Genomic DNA, 19,361 nt, shown 5'->3' with positions numbered 1-19,361 from the left:
TTCAAAACCCCTGACGCTCGTTTCGACCACGTCCATCTAGATTTGGTAGGACCCTGACCCGACTCGAACGGATACTCATATCTCTTAACATGCGTAGACCGTTTCACTCGATGGCCAGAAGCAGTACCGATTAAGGACATTACTGCTGAAACCGTGGCCCGCGCTTTCGTCGAACGATGGGTAGCAAATTTCGGCTGCTCTTCCACAATCACTACAGACCGCGGACGCCAGTTCGAATCTGGACTTTTCCGCTGTCTGACCACACCATTAGGAATCACGCGCTTCCGAACGACCGCCTACCACCCACAAGCAAACGGGTTGGTAGAACTTTTTCATCGACAACTAAAAGCTTCATTATCAGCTTCCAACGTTTCACAGTGGACAGACGCTCTTCCACTCGTCTTGCTAGGTATCCGCAATGCAGTGAAAGCTGACGTTGGATACACGGCATCTCAACTCGTTTACAGAACGACACTCCGACTCCCAGGAGAATCCGCGGATCCTTCAGCTTCTTCATTGAACATGGATCTAAACTCTTACACGAGTAGGCTTACAAACGCTATGCGTTCAGTTAAACCTGCTCACACTCGACCTCAATCAACTGATGTTTTCGTTCAACCCGAATTACGACATAGTACACACGTCCTCGTTCGTCGAGACTCACATCGACGACCCCTCGAATCAGCATACGAAGGACCCTTCAAAGTTCTTCAACGCGAACCTAAATACTATGTAGTCGATAAGAACGGCACGAACGATAGCATCAGTATCGATCGACTAAAAGCAGCGTACTTAGAAGGAAACCCTAGCTACGTCGAATTTCCTTCAGTACAATCGTGAGACACGGCTCCGACACTTGCAGTACCCTACACGACAGCCGACACAAAACTTAATTCTTCGCCAACGACAATAGATAAACCTAAAACAACGCGTTCTGGAAGACGAGTAAGATTTCCAGAACATCTTGACGAATATTGCACGTAGGACATAAGCTTTATCTTGAATTACCCTTTCATAGTTTATTATAAAATTTTTTAATATGCTCATTTTTTATTTATATAAAAAAAACAAAAAAAGACAAAGCATTTTTATCTTTTTTTTGAGCGTATATATATTTTTTTAAATATAAAAAAACCAAAAAAAACCAGTTTTTTTTCCGATCGCTTTTACGCTGTTTGTAAGTGTATTAGTTTATTCATTTTTTCCCCCGCGCATCTTGTGTCCTTACACAAGTACGAGTGTATTTTCGACATGCACTCACACGTTTTATTTTTCCTCTTTTCCAGGACGGCTGGAAAAGAACGACGAAGTTTCGCAAGGAACCGAAATTTTCATTGTACTATATTTCTTTATTGCTATGTTGTACATTTTGGTCCCATAGTTTAAGGAAAGACGACCAGACGCTGCTAAACGAAGCAAGCTATCAGAAGAGTGTTTACCAACGACAAACTCGTTGGGTTTAAACTTCTGGCTGGTCACGTCTTAGGGGCATCACTACCTCACTAGGGGGGGAGTGATCTGTAGCTGTAAATAATTCCCCAAAATCAATAGCTCGTTAAGTGTTCGACATTGGATGCTGACCATGTTGTTTAAGTGGACTTGTTTAACTTAAGGCTTTCGGTCATGCATCCGTACCAGATCACGTTTCAACTCGGCGTGGGACACAGCTCCTACGTTCGTTAGCCAGCTTATAGTAAAGGTTCCTCGATATATTGGTAACGCATCAAATATATCTTTCCTACCTCTCCTCGTCTGACTTCTGATTTCTATCTGACTGGGAACGATCGAATATAGAAGGTGCTACTGGTAGCTAGTTGTAAAACTAGAACATCCGTTTGCATCCTCAATTCTTTAGATTTGTATATTGATATAGATGGACTTTCTATTTCAAGGACCCCTAGTCAAGATTTATGGCCTGTATTTGGACGGATTGTTGCCCCAGGGTTTAGTGATATGTTCATGATAAGGATCTCTGGAGGGAAATGCTAAGCCGGCAGAATATTTATGTGCTCGATAGTCGGTAATGAACACATATGGGTTTCGATTAAGAATGTTGACCGTATATGTATTGCAATAAATTGTGTTCATCATTTAGTTATTGACTTATTGTCACATGTATTTTGTCTCATTTCATTTTATGTATTATCTAGCCTGCTAACAAAAATAAGTCATTAGAGACGCACCAAGCAAGAAGCAGCTTATGATTACAGCCAGACACTGGATTATTGGTAAAGATTTTTATCTCTATCCAACGGAGTTGTTTGATAATGACCAACCGGATAACAACTGGTCAGTCGTGAAGTGTAAGGTTATTTATGAATGAGGTAAGCTACAAACATACAAACGATCATTTCCTATAGAAAGTCTACAATCAGCAAATTATTTGTTGGTCTCCTTCAAAAACTTTGACTTTTACCGTATAAACAGTTCGATGGACGAAAACATCTTGACACTAAACACTGAGAATCGGAAGAGGTCAGTACATTAACCTTACTAAATTTCGTATATGTAAATTGAAATGTAAAGAAGGGTTTCTCCACAATTTCGCTGACATGGGTGTGGCTGAGATGCGGGCTGGAGGTTGCCGAATCCAATATCCCAAACTTCGATTGTTCGACAGTGTTGATCAGCCGATCACCAAGTAGGTTTCTTAACTCCGATTTTAAATGCACCTACAATTAATTACACGTGTATTATAAATAATGCATTACTATTCTTTCTTCCGTAGCTCTTCCAGAATTACAAAGGCACTTGGCGATTACAATTAAAATATAATGATTGATGCTCTAGCATCTGCCAACTACTCATAATATTGTACAACAATATGCTTTTCCTTTTCCATAAATTTCCTTGAACATGCACCATTTTTTATGTGGACCGCAGTTTTAGTGTGGTGTGTTGGGAGAATGAAGGCGAACGCAGGAGGTGTTTGGGGTTATCCTGTTTTAAGAGTGGATGCAAAATAAGATAAATTGGTGTGTGTGTGTGTGTGTATGTAGGCGGAAAATAGATAATTCGGCGTATATGTAGGAGAAAAGTAAACAATTCGGCTTTTCCCCTTTGTTCGCTTTTATTTCCCATTTATTGTTTGTTTGGAACACCTGATTAGTGCTCCACATTATGCCCAAAGTCTATCATGCTTCGTATATTTATTTCCTCGTCCGTTATCCCAGGAGAGAACCGGGTTTCATTTGGAACTATGATCTTCATTTTGAAATGAAAACGCGTCTCAGTACTTTCCCAGATAATCTCCTCAACTGTCAGTAAAACTGAGAGATGTTCTGCACTTGCGGGCTCCTGATAAAGTTGGTCTGCGAGTTGGCATTAATGATCTATATTGTCTCTTGGTTAGTTGGATCTTCGCCATTTTGCATGTAGGAGCTCAGATCTTTCAGACTGTTGGTTTTCTTTTGGTCATCAAACTACACTAATAATTCGGATAAACTTGCATCTTGGCTGCTAGCAAGACCGAAAAATTTCTCCCATCGGTTTCTCAATACCAAGAAAGACTAACGATCAGATTTCGTCTAAGAGACCTTTCATTTGTACTAGGCTCTCCTTTTGGCATGAAGCGAGCATTCCGTGCCTCACTTGATCTACGATATTCGTCCTCCGGATATGTGAATCATGAGAGATGTATTTTGTTGTATGTGATTCTGAACGATGTACCTTACTATCTTCCAGTGGTTATCCACCGTTGGCCTTCATTATTCTCGTAGTCATGAGGAGTATTTGATCTTGCCTGTAAACTGGCATGCCCTATGTAAGAAACTGTTATTTGAGAATAAATTATTATTATTATTAAAGATGCTCCCTTAACGTCATATAGTCTGCTATAGTCTAGATAAGGTAGGGAACACTCTGTTTGCCATGATATTGAGTTTGTGATCATATCAAAAATGACAGCACCATAGCCAGAACTTCCCACTGATAGGTGGACATAGACATCTTCAACTAGAAACTGGTTAATTTTCAGTAAGTGATCTAATTTTGAAGGTTATCCATCCACGTCCCGTCATCCACATGTTCAGTAAATCCTGAACTTCTAGTGGCTGCGGCAAGCCTCTTACACAACCACCGTATACGGGTTTTATTCTCCCTACTAAGATTTAGAGATAGTGTTAGGGTTTCCAGCAAGTAATAATTGGTCAAACCCAGGTTTGGTAACTCTAGTATCTCTGTATCATCCCAACGTTTTAAGTTAAAGAACGTGTTAGGGATCGGTATGTTGCCCTAATCAAAAACTTCGTGCCGCTCACATTGGAGCGACATCAGCGTGATTCTGCCACTTTAGTTAACTCAGAACTGTTTGTTTTTGCGAGCGCGGTCGTGAATGTAAATTGCCACCCAACCTCCTTTTCTCCGTACCCTATAGTATCGAGAAAGTGTTAAGTCTTGCAAGCTTACTCATTCATCCGTGAAGTTAGACGATAGCCGTATTTCAGTGTGGACCATGATCTGAAGGCCTAACTGAAAGCACATGTTTCTGATATTTCCTAGTTTATCCCTCACTTCTCTTATGTTGCTATAGAGGTATACTCCATGAAATTTCATATTGGTCGCTCATTGAGCGTTTGCAGATCTCTAGGTGGCATCACTTGAGCCCCACGGTTTGTCATGCCTGACGGCAGATCACATCGCAGCAAAATCCTGTTAGTATTTCGGTGGTGCTCAGTATTTTTCGCAATCCAACTTATTAAGTTGATAATTGTTATAAAGTAGTCTTGTGGAGCGCTTGGTGTGAATTATGACCTTGGGGAAGCACGTACGTCGAGGTTGTTCCAAATATCAGTTCTATAGCTTTGCCCTCAAGGCAAGATTCTAAAAAAAGAGCAAGCCATTTGGATTTGACCGATAAACAATGCTAAACATTTAGTAGTGAAACAGACGGAGGTATGATAAATTATTAGATTAAAGTCATAATAGCTCTTGTCGCTAGAATAAAATGTGATCAGGAGCTCCAGATGAGAGAATGCAGTAATAAAAAACAATTAGATGTGATATTTATTGAGGTGGAGTAGGTTCAAATGAAGGTAAGGAAATCATGTTGGAATAAGGAAGGCTGTTTATTAGAACAGAGAGTGCATATAGAGAGCAAGGTGCTAATAAAACTAACAATTATATCTTTTGTTTTTTTTCACCCGATTCCTGCCACACAGTTTTGATGTATAATTTCGAGTCAGCATGTTATAGGTTGTCTTAGTAGAATAGCTAATCCAGTATAAATTTAGAAACATAAGTCTGAATGATAAGCGTAGGAGAACATCCTCAATATCACAAATCGAATGTTTTGTTTTCAACCATAAAGAGCCTGATGCAAACTAAATGTTTCGCTCCACAAACATGAGTGGGCTAAAGTCATCATCCTCACCATCAATGCTTGCTGGTCAGCAACACACCCCTCCTTTTGCAATGTTAGGCTCATTTAAGCTTATTTCTGGATAGATATCTTACCTCCCACAATGCTCTGTGTTTCACATCCTGTTGTAAAACACTTTCTATAAGTATCATTTTACAAGCCTATCAGACAGTTGCAAAATATGGACTGTGGGTAAGGCATCCATGCAATGTTTGGATTGACTATTGTATGAAGTATAGGTTGTCCATCAGCGTACAGACGCTAGAAAGGGTATAACGTAAGATAGTTGTTTACTAAAGGAGGTGGAAAAGTGTAGAAATATATTAGTTACAGAGTGGTGAAATAATATGAATGGCAAGGCTACACAGTGTACAGGAGAGCAAAAGGCTGATAAAAAAAGGACAAGAAGGAACTCACTAAACTCATGATGTTATTTCGTCCTATCTTAGCCGGTAGATGGGTAACAGATTCCATAGATGCAAGACCACTGATAGTATGCAGTCGATTGTGCGTTTCTTCTAACTTTTTAGGGTATTTGTGAGCGTCTTTTAGCGACCGAGTATTGATAGGTCCAATGAGTTAGGGAAGTATCGAATACAATCACAAAGTAGGGAAATAAGGTAATTTAGTCCATGTATTTGGAGAGCCTATAATGTACGTGTGGGACGCGGATGTGTTCGTGTGTGCTAGATTTGTGCAAATGAGGGCTTGATCGATAAGTCTTAAAAACGTATGTAATTTATCTGCCATGCGTATTTCAGAAGGAAGACTGTTCCATATTAATACATACTTGGTGAGGAAGAAGTCTTCCGAAGGTTTCGGTCTGTATTTCTCAATTTCAAACCGTGGATATTTTGTCTCGAAGGTCGTATTAATGTGAGTCTTGGACAAGAACTATATTACATGTGGAATATGAAAAACTTTTGAGGAGTTTGAAGTAAAGAATCAAATGAGACCTAAGTCTTCTTTTCCAAAGGGGTTCTAAACCTAAGATATGGCATCGGAAACTGTAGTCAGTGGGTTAGTCGTTAGCTCCCAAATGCCCTGGTACGGCCGAGAGTGGGGAGAGTCCACTCCCTCTCGAAATGCTCTCACATGGCCAGCGAATATATAGCCTCTGCCAGGGAAGTCCTACTCACTGCCTTCTCGTGGCATCACTGTTGTTTACGAAATTGAGAGGACGAAAAGCGAATGTCCGGCGCTTTAACCGGGTTGGTGGACAAGGCGAGTCCACCTAGGGGAGTTGGAAAACCCTGATTTCAAACGAATGGTGCACATGGGCTGGCTCCAGTATCCTGATGGAACGAATGGCGAATGAATCTGTTGTTGGTCAACGGCTACCATGGGACTGCATCTCCTCACGATGCTCCACTGCCTTGTGGATCAGATCTTTCGGTCAAAGGCTCCGGGTGTAGGCCCCTAAGAAAACCACCTGCTTCAGTTTGTGCACCTGGGCAGTATCACAGCCCTCAAGCAAATCGAATGAGATTTGTGTGACGCATATGTATCTGGTGCTTCCTTGTACCAATATTCATGTGTTTAAATAAAATAAGTCGTTCTTAAGTAGTTTGCGAATGAAGTCTCGTTGTATTGCTTCCACCTTAAGTATATCGGATAGGCGTAAGTTGGAAAATAAGGACGAGCAGTATTCGACGATAGGTCTTACGCAGACTTTATAAAGAATGATTTTAATTTCGTTTTTAAAGAAATTACGAAGAGTGAAGCCAAGCAATCTCCGCATTTGAGATATGTTCTGAGAAGTTAAGACTGAGTTATGTACCCTTAGGTCAGATACTGATGTCAGTCTGGGCAGTGGGTTTTTGTTAAGTGTCTCCAATAAATAAACAACCGCATTTCCCTGTGTTGAGCTCTAACCTCCAGCGTTTGCACCAGTTGCATACCTTGATGAGTTCATGTTGGATTGTTTGCATAGTACTACGTACATCGACAATGTCAGTTTTATAGATGACTTTTAAGCCTCACAGCTAAGTGAAGGGATCGATGCGTTCAACTACACTTCCTGTCATTGGTTCAGGCGATGACGCAAGCCAATCCTGAAGTAACACCTCACACATGTAGGGAGATAACTACATCCGATGGTTGGAACAGATAGTCCTTTCTATCCACTGAACTCGCCAAATTGTTGCTCTACTTAGTTTTCGTTTTCTACTTGGGCGCGAAAACCCCATTCGGTGAGACTATAATCATGAATGACCTTGAGAATGTTCACCTACTCACTAGGGTTAAATGAGGGTTATAAACCAGTGTGGGGAATTAAGATTATGATTTACAATTGATGCTTAGGGTTTTCATCACGAACTGACCACCAGCTAAAATGTCAAAACGCTATCGATCTAAGTGGATGGATGGACTTCTCTCCAAAATCAAAGACCTGTTATTCTAAATCTGACTCGTCCTTCTATAAATTAAAGTCTTGCCATCCATTTTACGATTGATCTGTAAGTGTTTAGCTTTTTAAAGCTTATTGGGCCTTCTATAAAACTCGATTTTTTAATATCGGAGCGAAAATGGCTAATTGGTCTCATCTAGATTGAGTGGACTATGATTTTCAATGAGGAACAACTCTGTTTTAAACATTCAAAACAACTCACAAACTCTTCAAAGTAAAATGTACTTTATCAATCTAAACATAAATAAACAAAATAATAGCTATTGAAGAAAGAAAGACAATACTTAACAGATGTAACTGTAAGATTTTGGACAAGCAGATTTCTTCATGCCTTTGAAAAAAAGAGGGACGTTAATGGGAGCAGAATAAATACAGATTTCATTTCGTGGATTTCACATACTAAAGGATTACAAAGTATCATTATACTTAAAAATTCAAACGAAAATAGCAGATATCACACTTGTGAATATTACAATAAATGTGGTACAACTAACCATAGTTAGCACCACATTAAATACATTAAGTTATTCGTATAACTTGTGATTTACTTACTAATGCCGGAAAGACGGAGACACATGAATTATTTATTTTTATCTTCCGGCAAACATAATCTACAGTTTACATCTAATAGAAGACATTTCAATTTATTTCCGAAATCGTCACAATATTTATTGAATTGCATTATATCACGAGGGTGTTTCGTCCAGAATTTGTGGAAAGAATAAAATGTATAACCTGTATAAAAAATGATAGAAAAAAAACATGTACATCAGAATGAGCTGGTTTATAATTAAACATGAATGGATTCGACTTCTTATAATCTTCGTGGATGTAGCGCAATAGTCAGTCAGTATGTCAGAGCGACCAGCGGAAGCATTTCTATCAAGTTATACCAAAAACGAAATCTTAGGACAGATACAGAAGGCTCGACTAACTTTCGCGAACTTGCGTCATTTATGGCGTAGGCGAGATATTCGTCTACCAACCAAAGAACGGGTTTACTGTGCAACAGTTCCTTCCATCCTACTTTATGGCTGTGAAACATGGCCGGTAAGAGTGGAGGATATTCGTAGACTACTAGTATTCGATCATAGGTGTCTTCGAAGCATTGCTTGTATATTCTAGGACCACCGAGTAAGTAATGCAGTTGTTAGGAAACGGGTACTGGGTAAGGATGGGAAATCGACTGATGAAGTAGGGAGACTTCATCAGTTAAGATGACTGAGACATGTGTTACGTATGCACAACCACCGACTGCCCCGACGTGCAATGTTTTATGGTGTAAGAGTAGGTTGGAAGAAAGGTATGGGTGGCCAGACCAAAACGTGGCACAAATCCATTAATTCATTGACAATTGGACTGAGCCATGCTGGTAGGTGTAGACTACCTGGTTAGGATCCGCGAGATGATAGCAATCGATGGTTAGAGACCTTGAATGACATGGATCAAAATCATTTGCAATGGCGAAGGTGCATCCACTCTTTGTGTTCTGCCAAATTTTAATCTTTTGAATTCTTCCTATCTCTATTTTTTTTCTCTTTCCAAATTTATTTCACTGGATTATATTCCTTGAATAACATCTTCAACCCCTAATCTTACGGATTACTGTTTATACTCTTACTACTTCTACCACTATGGGATTTGAATCGACAACTGCATCTCTGTGCTAATGTGGTATGGCGACTCGAACTGATGTACGTACGCAAGAAGTTCTGCGTTGTGACTGAGTGACTAATACCAAAAACATTAGATACCTATCACTTACAGTAAGACGTTTTTAAATAGAAACAAATCAGTTGATGGATAGGCAAATTCTAGAAAATATACGGAACTATTTATCCAAATCATAGGATTAATCTATATAGTTACTTTGTTAGCTTTAACTGTCAAAGCCTGTTATAGATGGATCATGATATAAGATGAAATTCTTGTTGTTTGAAACGATTCTGTTACCACTGTACAATACTTAATATAAGAAATATAACGATGTGATATCTTGAATATATTTATGTCATCAGATTTGTTGCGAAACATTCTCATCCGTTCAAATTTTAACAAACAGTGGATGAACATAGACAGCTACTTGAGCAAACAACAACCAAGCTTTATGGTACATAAGAAACCTATCAACACACACATGAGTTGTGCAATAATGTCTTACAGAATGAAAAAAACATTGTGATAATGATAGAGATACACTGGAAGTTTTAACAAAAACTTGATTTGAACATTTATATTCACAATAAAAAATGGTTAGGATGAATGAAATACCAAATTATTCCTAATTATTTAACATTGGGTGTAAGCTCAAACGGGCCGATCTAAACTTTTGAAAGGAAAAATAATGAAATGATGTAGGTTTAAAGTAAGGTGCATATAAGAAAAAAACAACCACAGATTAGTGTATGTTGTTTTTATTTATTTATTTAAACACACAAATATTGGTACAAAAACGCACCAGATAAATATACGCCGCACAAATCTCATTTGATTTGTGTGAGGGCTGTGATACTACCCAGGTGCCCAAGCTGAAGCAGGTGGTTTTCTTAGGGGCCTACACCCGGAGCCTTTGACCTAAAGGTCTGATCCATAAGGCAGTGGAGCATCGTGAGGAGATGCAGTCCCATGGTAGCCGTTGACCAACAACAGATTCATTCGCCATTCGTTCCATCAGGATACTGGAGCCAGCCCATGTGCACCATTCGTTTGAAATCAGGGTTTTCCAACTCCCCTAGGTGGACTCGCCTTGTCCACCAACCCGGTTAAAGCGCCGGACATTCGCTTTTCGTCCTCTCAATTTCGTAAACAACAGTGATGCCACGAGAAGGCAGTGAGTAGGACTTCCCTGGCAGAGGCTATATATTCGCTGGCCATGTGAGAGCATTTCGAGAGGGAGTGGACTCTCCCCACTCTCGGCCGTACCAGGGCATTTGGGGTGTAATAACAATGGGGGAAACGGAAAGATACAACCAGAAGAATTCTTTCAGTTAAGGAAGTTATAACCACTCTTTATGAAGAAAGTAAAAGAAAGTTGTAGCAGGATTGCTATTGGCTTCTATTCTGAGCCATATCTGATAACGTTTCTAGCCACTATGTCACACCATCTCTCAGACCCCAGCCAAGGAGTCGGGAAGGACCAACAGAAGCCAGCACTTTGCGGCTTTCTTTCATACCATGACACCATGTCATACATTGACCACCTCCGCTTTTTTCAACCAGTCTCAGCATCGGCAAATAAAGCACGACGAGGAATTCTCTGGGACGACATTCGTAGAACATGTCTAAGCCACCAAAGACGATCTTTCAAGATCGTTACACCAATCGGATTATCGTCTCTGTGCTCGAACACACGATGCCAAACCTCTGCATTACTGACATGGTGTTGCCACTGGATGTCAGCAATAATTCGGAGACAACGATGATCAAACACAGAGAGGTCAGATTCCACAGGCATACAACAAACCTTCTCTTACTGACGCATTGTAGACCCGACCTTTTACAACCAGACTAACATCATCCGCATACTCGAGGTCGAGAAGTCGTTCTCCAGGCAACATATCCACACCGCCATTACTTACATCCACCAGAGCTGTTTCCAGGATGTCATCGATGACAAAGTTGAAGAGGAATGGTGAGATCGGGCAACGCTGCCTAACCCCACTGCTCGAATGGAACAAAGGAGAAAGGTGGTTGTATGCCCTCACTCTGCCTGAGGTGTTCGTATACAGGGCCTTTAAGATGTTAATGAACTTCTCAGGCACACTCTTCTTCAATAGACAATTCCAGAGAACAGTCCTGTCCAACGAATCGAAAGCAGCCCTGATATCAAGAAACACTACGATTGTTGGCCTGCGATAAGTATGACGGTGTTCTAACATTTGGCGGAGGGTGAAGATGTGATCAATACATCCTCGACCAGAACGAAAACCAGCCTGCTCATCGCGAGTCAATCGTTCTCGGGTTTTAAACAACCTACGAAGAATGACGGAAGCCAATAGTTTGGACCCAATCGGAAGTAGACTTATCCCCCGATAGTTGTTACAGGAACAACGTGAACCCTTTTTAAAGATAGGGACGACTATTGACTCATTCCATGATGTTGGAACACTTTCTTGCTCCCAAACCTTTGCAAACAACACAGTCAGTTCCTTAGCCAGAAAGTCATCACCATCTTTAAAAAGAGCCGGAGGTAAGTCATCTGGGCCCGGTGATTTGTAGCGCTTCAAGAGTTGGAGTTCCTTGCGAACTTCCACCTCGTTTGGTGGATCAGTCGTCACTGGCCATGGGGGGCAGGACAAACTGGTTGATGTTGCCGGAGCAGCAGGCCAGTTGAACTGCCCTTCGAAGAATTCCGCCCATCGTCCAAGACGTCGAGAGATGTTAGTGATTGGCATCCCATCATCCTCGTAGATTGTTTCACTCACGCCAGACTTCTTGCTGCCAGTGGCTCGGATGAGTTGGAAGAGCTTCCGGCAGTTACCAGATGCAGCTGCTGCTTCCATCTCATTAGCACGCTCCGACCACCAGGCTTTCCGGTCCTTACGCAAGCTTTGCCCGATTCCATTACGTAACAGCCTTCGTTTGTGGTCAAACTCGCGGTCACCCGGAGTAGACCGACGGGCTTCCATCAGTTGTAAGGAGCCAGAAGAAACCCAGTGCTTGTAGGCGGGACGTTTCGCGAGGCCGCAAGCGGCTTTACTCGCCATTTTCATGGCGTCGTGAAGATGCAACCAATGCTTATCTATACTTTTCGGTGGGATGGTAACTAGCCTAGAGGCTAGCTCCGCTCGATACTTACTTGCAACAGAAGTTGCAGCCAGTTTACTAACATTGATCCGTTGGTGGCGGTCAATCCTTCGGCCACTGAAAAGTAAGGTGAGATTGGCGCAGACCAGGGCATGATCAGACTCCAGATAGGTACTCCAAAAGGAGCGGCAGTCTTGTACACAACCACGCCAGCGGTAGCTGATCGCGATGTGATCAATCTGAGTCCAGGCTTGAGATGCAGAGGGAGGACGCCAGGTGGCACACCGGCGATGACTGTGCCGGAAGTTAGTGCTAGCCAGAAACAGGTTGTGGTCTGTGCACAGTTGCAGCAAACGGTCCCCATTATCTGTCCTGCGACCAACAAGTCCTCATCGGCCACCTAAACGACTCTCTTTTGTGCCTAGACGCCTGACCTGAGCATTCAAGTCTCCGGCTAATACTACAATATCTGTCGAACGCGCTTTCTGGAGAACTGTTAACTGGTGGTAAAACTCATCCTTGGTTGCATCCGGGCTGCAATCTGTCGGGGCATAGGCGGAGATGACGAAAAGACACCGTTTCTCACGCCGGTTTCTTCTCACTTTGATGGAACTTTCTAATCTAACAGCACATAACCGACTGTTAATGGGGACCCAATCGAATAGTGCTGCATCAGCCCTAGCGCTTAGTGCAACACCAACGCCTGCAAGACCAGACGAAGATGCCACAGAGTCCCCGGATAAGCGCACGTGAAACAAGCTTTTTGAAGCGACAGATGGAGAGCGAATTTGTAGTACTTCACTAGAGTCTTGAATACGGGTCTCGGATAGACAGCAAACATCAACATTAAGACTTTATTAAGACATAGCCAGCCCCATCTGTTGTCCGATCTGCATTAGTGTGCGAACGTTGAAGGAAGCCAGCTTGAACGGCGTACGTGGTTTCAGAAAGACTGCTTCAGTATTCGTAATCAGTGGAAGCATTCACATTCAACCAGAGTGACTGGAGATCGTTTAGATAGGAAAGAGTTTCCACCATGGGCGAGCTACTGCATAAGTTGGAAAGGAAGGATACACAATTTGGGAATAAAGGGAGTGAAAAAGCGACGTAGTAAATAATAATAATAATAATAATAATAATAATAATAAGTTATCTTTCTTCTATTAGGAACGAGAGCAGTGTAGTTAGTGTAGTGCGTCATTTCATGTCATTTGTGTGTGGGCTGTGATACTGCCCAGGTGCCCAAACCGAAGCAGATGGTTTTATTAGGGGGCCACACCCCGAGTCTTTGACCTAAAGGTCTGATCCACAAGGCAGTGGAGCATCGTGAGGAGATGCAGTCCCATGGTAGCCATTGACCAACAACAAGTTCATTCGCCATTCGTTCCATCAGGATACTGGAGCCAGCCCATGTGCACCATTCGTTTGGAATCAGGGTTTTCCAACTCCCCTAGGTGGACCCTCCGTGTTCACCAACCCGGTTAAAGCACCGGACATTCGCTTTTCGTCTTCTCACTTTCGTAAACAACACCCGTGGTGCGAGAAGGCAGTGAGTAGGACTTCCCTGGCAGAGGCTATATATTCGCTGGCCATGTGAGAGCATTTCGAGAGGGAGTGGACTCTCCCCACTCTCGGCCGTACCAGGGTATTTGGGGGCACCTAATCTATTAGTCTATTAAACCTCATTTTAAAAGGACCGACGCACTACCGTTTTCATATCAGCTGATCAATATAAGGTGTGGTGTTATGTGCAGTGTTGTGCTCTTTAAAATACCTTTAAATGATTACTAGGGAGAGGAGCATTATCACTTAGTTTTGTGAAGTATTTATTTTCCTTACCTGTTTTGACTCCGAACAAAATACTTTGATATCCCATTAACTAAGACTGCCAAGAGTTGAGCAACAAACTAATAATGTCAGCCTTTGAAAAGTGGAGTTAATGGACACAACTGTACGAATCTATAAGTGATTACAAAATCGCAAAATAGGAAGAACTTGGGTAGATATAGGTTTTATTGCTCAGAATTTCTCGGTGTCACCCGGTCTTAGACAGAGAGAAAATATCTAATGCTTCTATTGAATTAATAAAAAAAACGACATCAGGTTATATTCAGTCGACTAACAGAATGAACGGCATCGAAGATGTAAATTATATATATATATATACTTCCTGCTCCATGAGGGGTAACAGGCGTAAGTTTTGGAGTGGAACGTTATATGTCAGAATATATTATTTTTAACCTGTACTAAAGACCCAAGCCCCATCTGTGCTATTTTGTCTTGAGTGGTCAAGCCATATCCTTATTCCGAAAAATTTCGGCTTAACGCCGAGTAAATAAACACATACTTTATTAATAGATAGTAGTAATTTATGTTACATTAAGTATATGGTTGCATTTGTACTTAGATATTTTACGAGTGATGACCACTCTTCTCGCAAATGTAAAACGTGAAGGTTTAGCCAAATTGCACTAAGCGTAAACTGGACGTAGAGAATCGCACTGTACATTTACTACGACATAAAACTAACTCCGTGTAGGGAAATTACGAAAACTAAAACGGTAGAACTTACAGTAAAATTCGTTGAAGTCTTGGATGCTGGCTGATGAGGACATATTATAGAATTGACATTTTAGATGGCCTTTCAGCATGAAGTTGTATGACAACTTCGTCAAGTGGATACCAGTTACAGCAAACGGATACCTGATTGGTTGGAAAAGAGTTAGTGTAATCAAATAACTTCTTAGTATTTACCATTTGTTAGGATCATGTGATGCCGATAACATACTTCGCGCTAATTTCGTATGTGATTCTGCGAAGTACCTATATAAGCATAAATTAAAAAGAAAATGGTACATAAAAAGTACAGCACAATTAACAGTAAGGATTCAGGTAGTGATTTAAGCTTTATGGTATGTATTTTTACTTGAAACATGACACACAAGAAGCCAATGCTGTAGCAAGTTTCATAGGATATATATTCATGATGAGGAATATAAGTGAAAGGAACAAGAACATAACACAAACCTTATAACCATACTATAGGTCCTAAATGGTTTATGGAAAAAAATTGGGGAATTCTACCAACTATATCCTCTATATTTATTTGAACACGTAAACATTGGTACAATGAGGCACAAAATATGTATGCGCCACATAAACCACTTGATTTTTGGAGGGCTAGGATACTGCCCGGAAGCCCGAACAGGAGCAGTTGATTTTCTTATGGGGTCACTACCCGAGCATTTTACCTAAAAGTCTAATCCACAAGGCAGTGGAACAACGTTGGGAGGTGCAGTCCCATGGTAACCGGTGACGCTTTTGTTTCCCCAGGATGTTGGAGCCTATATGCACAATCGGTTTGGAATTAGGGTTTTCCAACTGCCCCCCCCCGGTAGAAGTGCTGGACATTTGCTTCTCGTCCTCTCAATTTCGTAAACAACACCCCTACTTCGAGAGAGCGGTGAGTAGGACTTCCCTGACAGTAGTATGTTCAATTCGTCTACAATAAATTTATCCTACACTTTAAAAAAAGCGCACTTCACTGTGTACACTTTGTGGGGTTCTGAATGTTGGGAATGGTGTTCGGCTTAAGAAAAATATGAATACTTTTAATTTTTGCCAATATGATATATCTGACCAAAATGTATCTCAAAACGTTCTGAATAACTGCAATAATTGGACTTGAAGTCAAGGAAGCATGCAGCAAGGGTTATTATGGTGTTTAGAATTTAGGTCAATACGAAGTAATTAGAGGCATTAATGCGGTAATGCTTCAATAAACGTTTGAAGAATGCCGAAACGCGATGTGGTGAAACAAACAACAAACTACCTTTCCGTACTGCTGAGGAGTTCCATACTAGGACGAAACGGCCATCCAGTGCTCCCTGGTTTTCAATGTTGATCTAACATTTATCGGTTCATGATTTCAATCAAAACTCAACAACCTCCACAACTCTAAATATAAAAACTACGAATTTTGGCCAGTTTAGAGGCTGGTTAATAGAGTGCTACAACAACAGTGTCCTTCCAAATAAAAATTCAACACGAGAAGAAAACAAGAATTGCTACAAGGACTAAACTTCAATGAAATATACTCACGAATACAAAACTGGTATGTATTTGGTTAAACCAAATGAAGAGTCGGCAAGTTTATGACCAGAATTTACAAACTATAAATTTTAGAGTGCATTTAAGGAAGATTACATTAAGTTTTAATTGACTAATACAACGCCACCGTAGTATAACACTACAAACTTCAACCCGTATACGAAAAACAATTATTTTACCACACTTGTACAAATTTGGTTTTACCAATTGTTTACTTCTGTCCTTTTAAACCTTGTAGTACAGGTTAAACAAAGCACAACCACTTATTATGAGGAGGAACGGAGGAAAAAACTCATTTACCCCATAGATGGAGATTACGAATGCTAGTCCTATGTTAATTAAGAGCTTCAACCTTAATAAGAAGTAACTATAAAGATTTATTCCATTATTATCAGCGACAAACCTGCCATATATTTGAAAGTGACTTTCTAATGCTGAATGCTTATTACTAATTTGTTAAATCTAATGTAGTCTACATAAGTGTAGACAGCATATAAAAATGAGGGATTAATCATGCTGAACGAAAAGAATGAAAACCGTCATAAGTTGATCTCCTTCACATATATCAGTTTCACATGAACAAACCAGCTACTTTACCCCAAGAACCTATGAACGTCATTAGGATGAGTTTTGACAAAATATAATCATTACATTTATGATGACCATTTTTGACCAACTACTTAGTACGACTTACACAAGATTTTCAAGAGATAGTATACCCATTCCGCGGAAATCTGTCTCGGGGTTCTCTGTTTGAAATCCAAGAAGAGTCCACTTTTCTCCATTATGGGATGACAGTTCATTTTGAGAATCCAGACAGATCCATAACTACAAGACTTCAAGTTACTTGTGAGAAAAACTACCCTTGAAAGTAATTCGGAGTGGTAATGATCATCAGAATTGAACGCAGTACATCTCGAGGCATCCAATTTGTCTATTAGTTCCCAATAAGAGTTGATTTGATTGATGCAGTACAAATAATCGGTAGGAAAACTGGCATAAGTTCGTGTATATGATAATACTTTGGTTGATCATTTAGATCGATATGCTTAGCACTAATGACAAGTCGCACATGTGACTTGGCATCTGTACATTTCCCCAAAAGCAATCCATTTTGAATAGATTTATTTTTCGAATTCCTCAGCGAGTTTTCTTTTATATCCAATCAACACAATACGAAAGTTAAACCAACCTATTCTGAGAGTCCTGGGTGCTCCTTTAGGATAACTGGCAATTATGCGACTTAGTTCACATCTCCCTGTTACTAATCGAGAAATATACTTTATCATAGGACGGAAAATTGAGTATATCACCTGAAACAAGTAGCAAAATATGTATATACATATGTTAACATATGTTAAGAATTTCATTTGTAGTAGTGCGATGGTAGTGATCTGTCCAGTGTTGTTTATACGTATCTGGTCAGCAAGTAGATTGGACGAACGTTTGACTTGCACTAGTCAATGGATGCCAGCACATATGACGAGATCCAGGATAAAACAAACGACCTTGGGGAGTACGGACGATAACTCTCAAACAGCTTAAACGGAATGGCCAGTATATCTAATATCGTTATGACGAAGTCATATAAACCGACTGACTTGTTTTCTTTTTAATCTTAAGATTAGCAATTGCTAATTCGATACGTATACAGGTTCTTATTTTTTTCCAATGGGCGGTCATAAGTTCTTGTTAGTGTATAGATTGGCATAAAAAACTTATTTTATAAATAGTTTTTGATATTATTTGCATTCATTTTGTTACTTTTTACAGTCTGTACATTCACCACAAAATGACTGTACATGTTATTTGAGTTTTTGTAGTGACCTAGGTGAAAGAAGCTACTTTCACGACGAGAACGCGATTGGTGTAATGGAAACAGTTATTATTATAACCGATTGTACCGGTGATTGTTTTACTGTACTTGTTTGTTTAACTGTACCAAAAGTATTTTTCGTTCTGTTGCCCACGCATGTCTTATCAAGAAGCTTGGACGATTGGGTATAAAACCGCCTTTGATTGATTGGCTCTCTTCATATTCAGAAAACCGACACTTTAAGGTCAGGGTTAACTTCACTCTCTCTCAGGCTATGGAATGTCCAGGGCTCAATACTAGGACCTCTTCTCTTCTTGATTTATATTAACGATCTTCCTCAACAAGTTTCATCTGACTTATTGCTTTTTGCTGATGATGGGAAACTTTGGAGAGAGATACTCAATCATAATGATATACTAGTTCTTCAGGAGGATCTGACCCGCCTTCAAAGTTGGGCAGACGACAACGGACTTACCTTAAACACTTCAAAGTGCAAGGTAGTCCATCTGAGACATGTTGCAGACTATAGTTATAACTTAGGTAACTCCCCTCTAGAAGTTTCCCAAGTTGAAAAAGATTTAGGAGTGTTGGTACCCTATGACCTGAAATCGTATGCGAACTGTGACAAAAGCGCCTCTCAAGCAAACCTTGCACTGGTAACATTGAAGCGCATTTTTGGCCAGTTTGACGGTAGAACCTTCCATATAATCTTCAACAGTTTTATTCGTCCCCATTTAGAGTACGGAAACATAGTATTTCCTCCCTCCCTCCAAAAGGATAAGGACACTCTGGACCGTATACAACGTCGAGCCACGAAATCAGTTCGGGGACTCAAATTCAAACCTTACGAAGAGCGCCTCAAATCACTTAACCTTTACCCATTAGAGTACAGGCGTCTTAGAGGTGATCTTATGACTTAT

At 40.5% G+C, this 19,361-nt stretch overlaps 1 protein-coding gene across 1 annotated transcript; it reads right to left on the bottom strand.

Moving 5' to 3' along the window:
• Nucleotides 1–7,978: 7,978 nt before the first annotated feature.
• Nucleotides 7,979–17,348, bottom strand: Smp_198190 (engulfment and cell motility, putative; the record flags this gene model as incomplete). Its single annotated transcript, XM_018791143.1, has 4 exons — nucleotides 7,979–8,504; nucleotides 15,088–15,218; nucleotides 15,270–15,338; nucleotides 17,320–17,348. 4 exons carry the CDS (start codon nucleotides 17,346–17,348, stop codon nucleotides 8,350–8,352), a joined length of 384 nt encoding a protein of 127 aa, XP_018645659.1. The 3' UTR covers nucleotides 7,979–8,349.
• Nucleotides 17,349–19,361: the final 2,013 nt, after the last annotated feature.

Source organism: Schistosoma mansoni (genome assembly GCF_000237925.1).
Source record: "Schistosoma mansoni, WGS project CABG00000000 data, chromosome 4 unplaced supercontig 0032, strain Puerto Rico, whole genome shotgun sequence".
Taxonomy (NCBI): Eukaryota; Metazoa; Platyhelminthes; class Trematoda; order Strigeidida; family Schistosomatidae; genus Schistosoma; species Schistosoma mansoni.
Note: the sequence above shows the minus strand (reverse complement) of the source record. Positions and strands in the feature narration are given on the sequence as shown.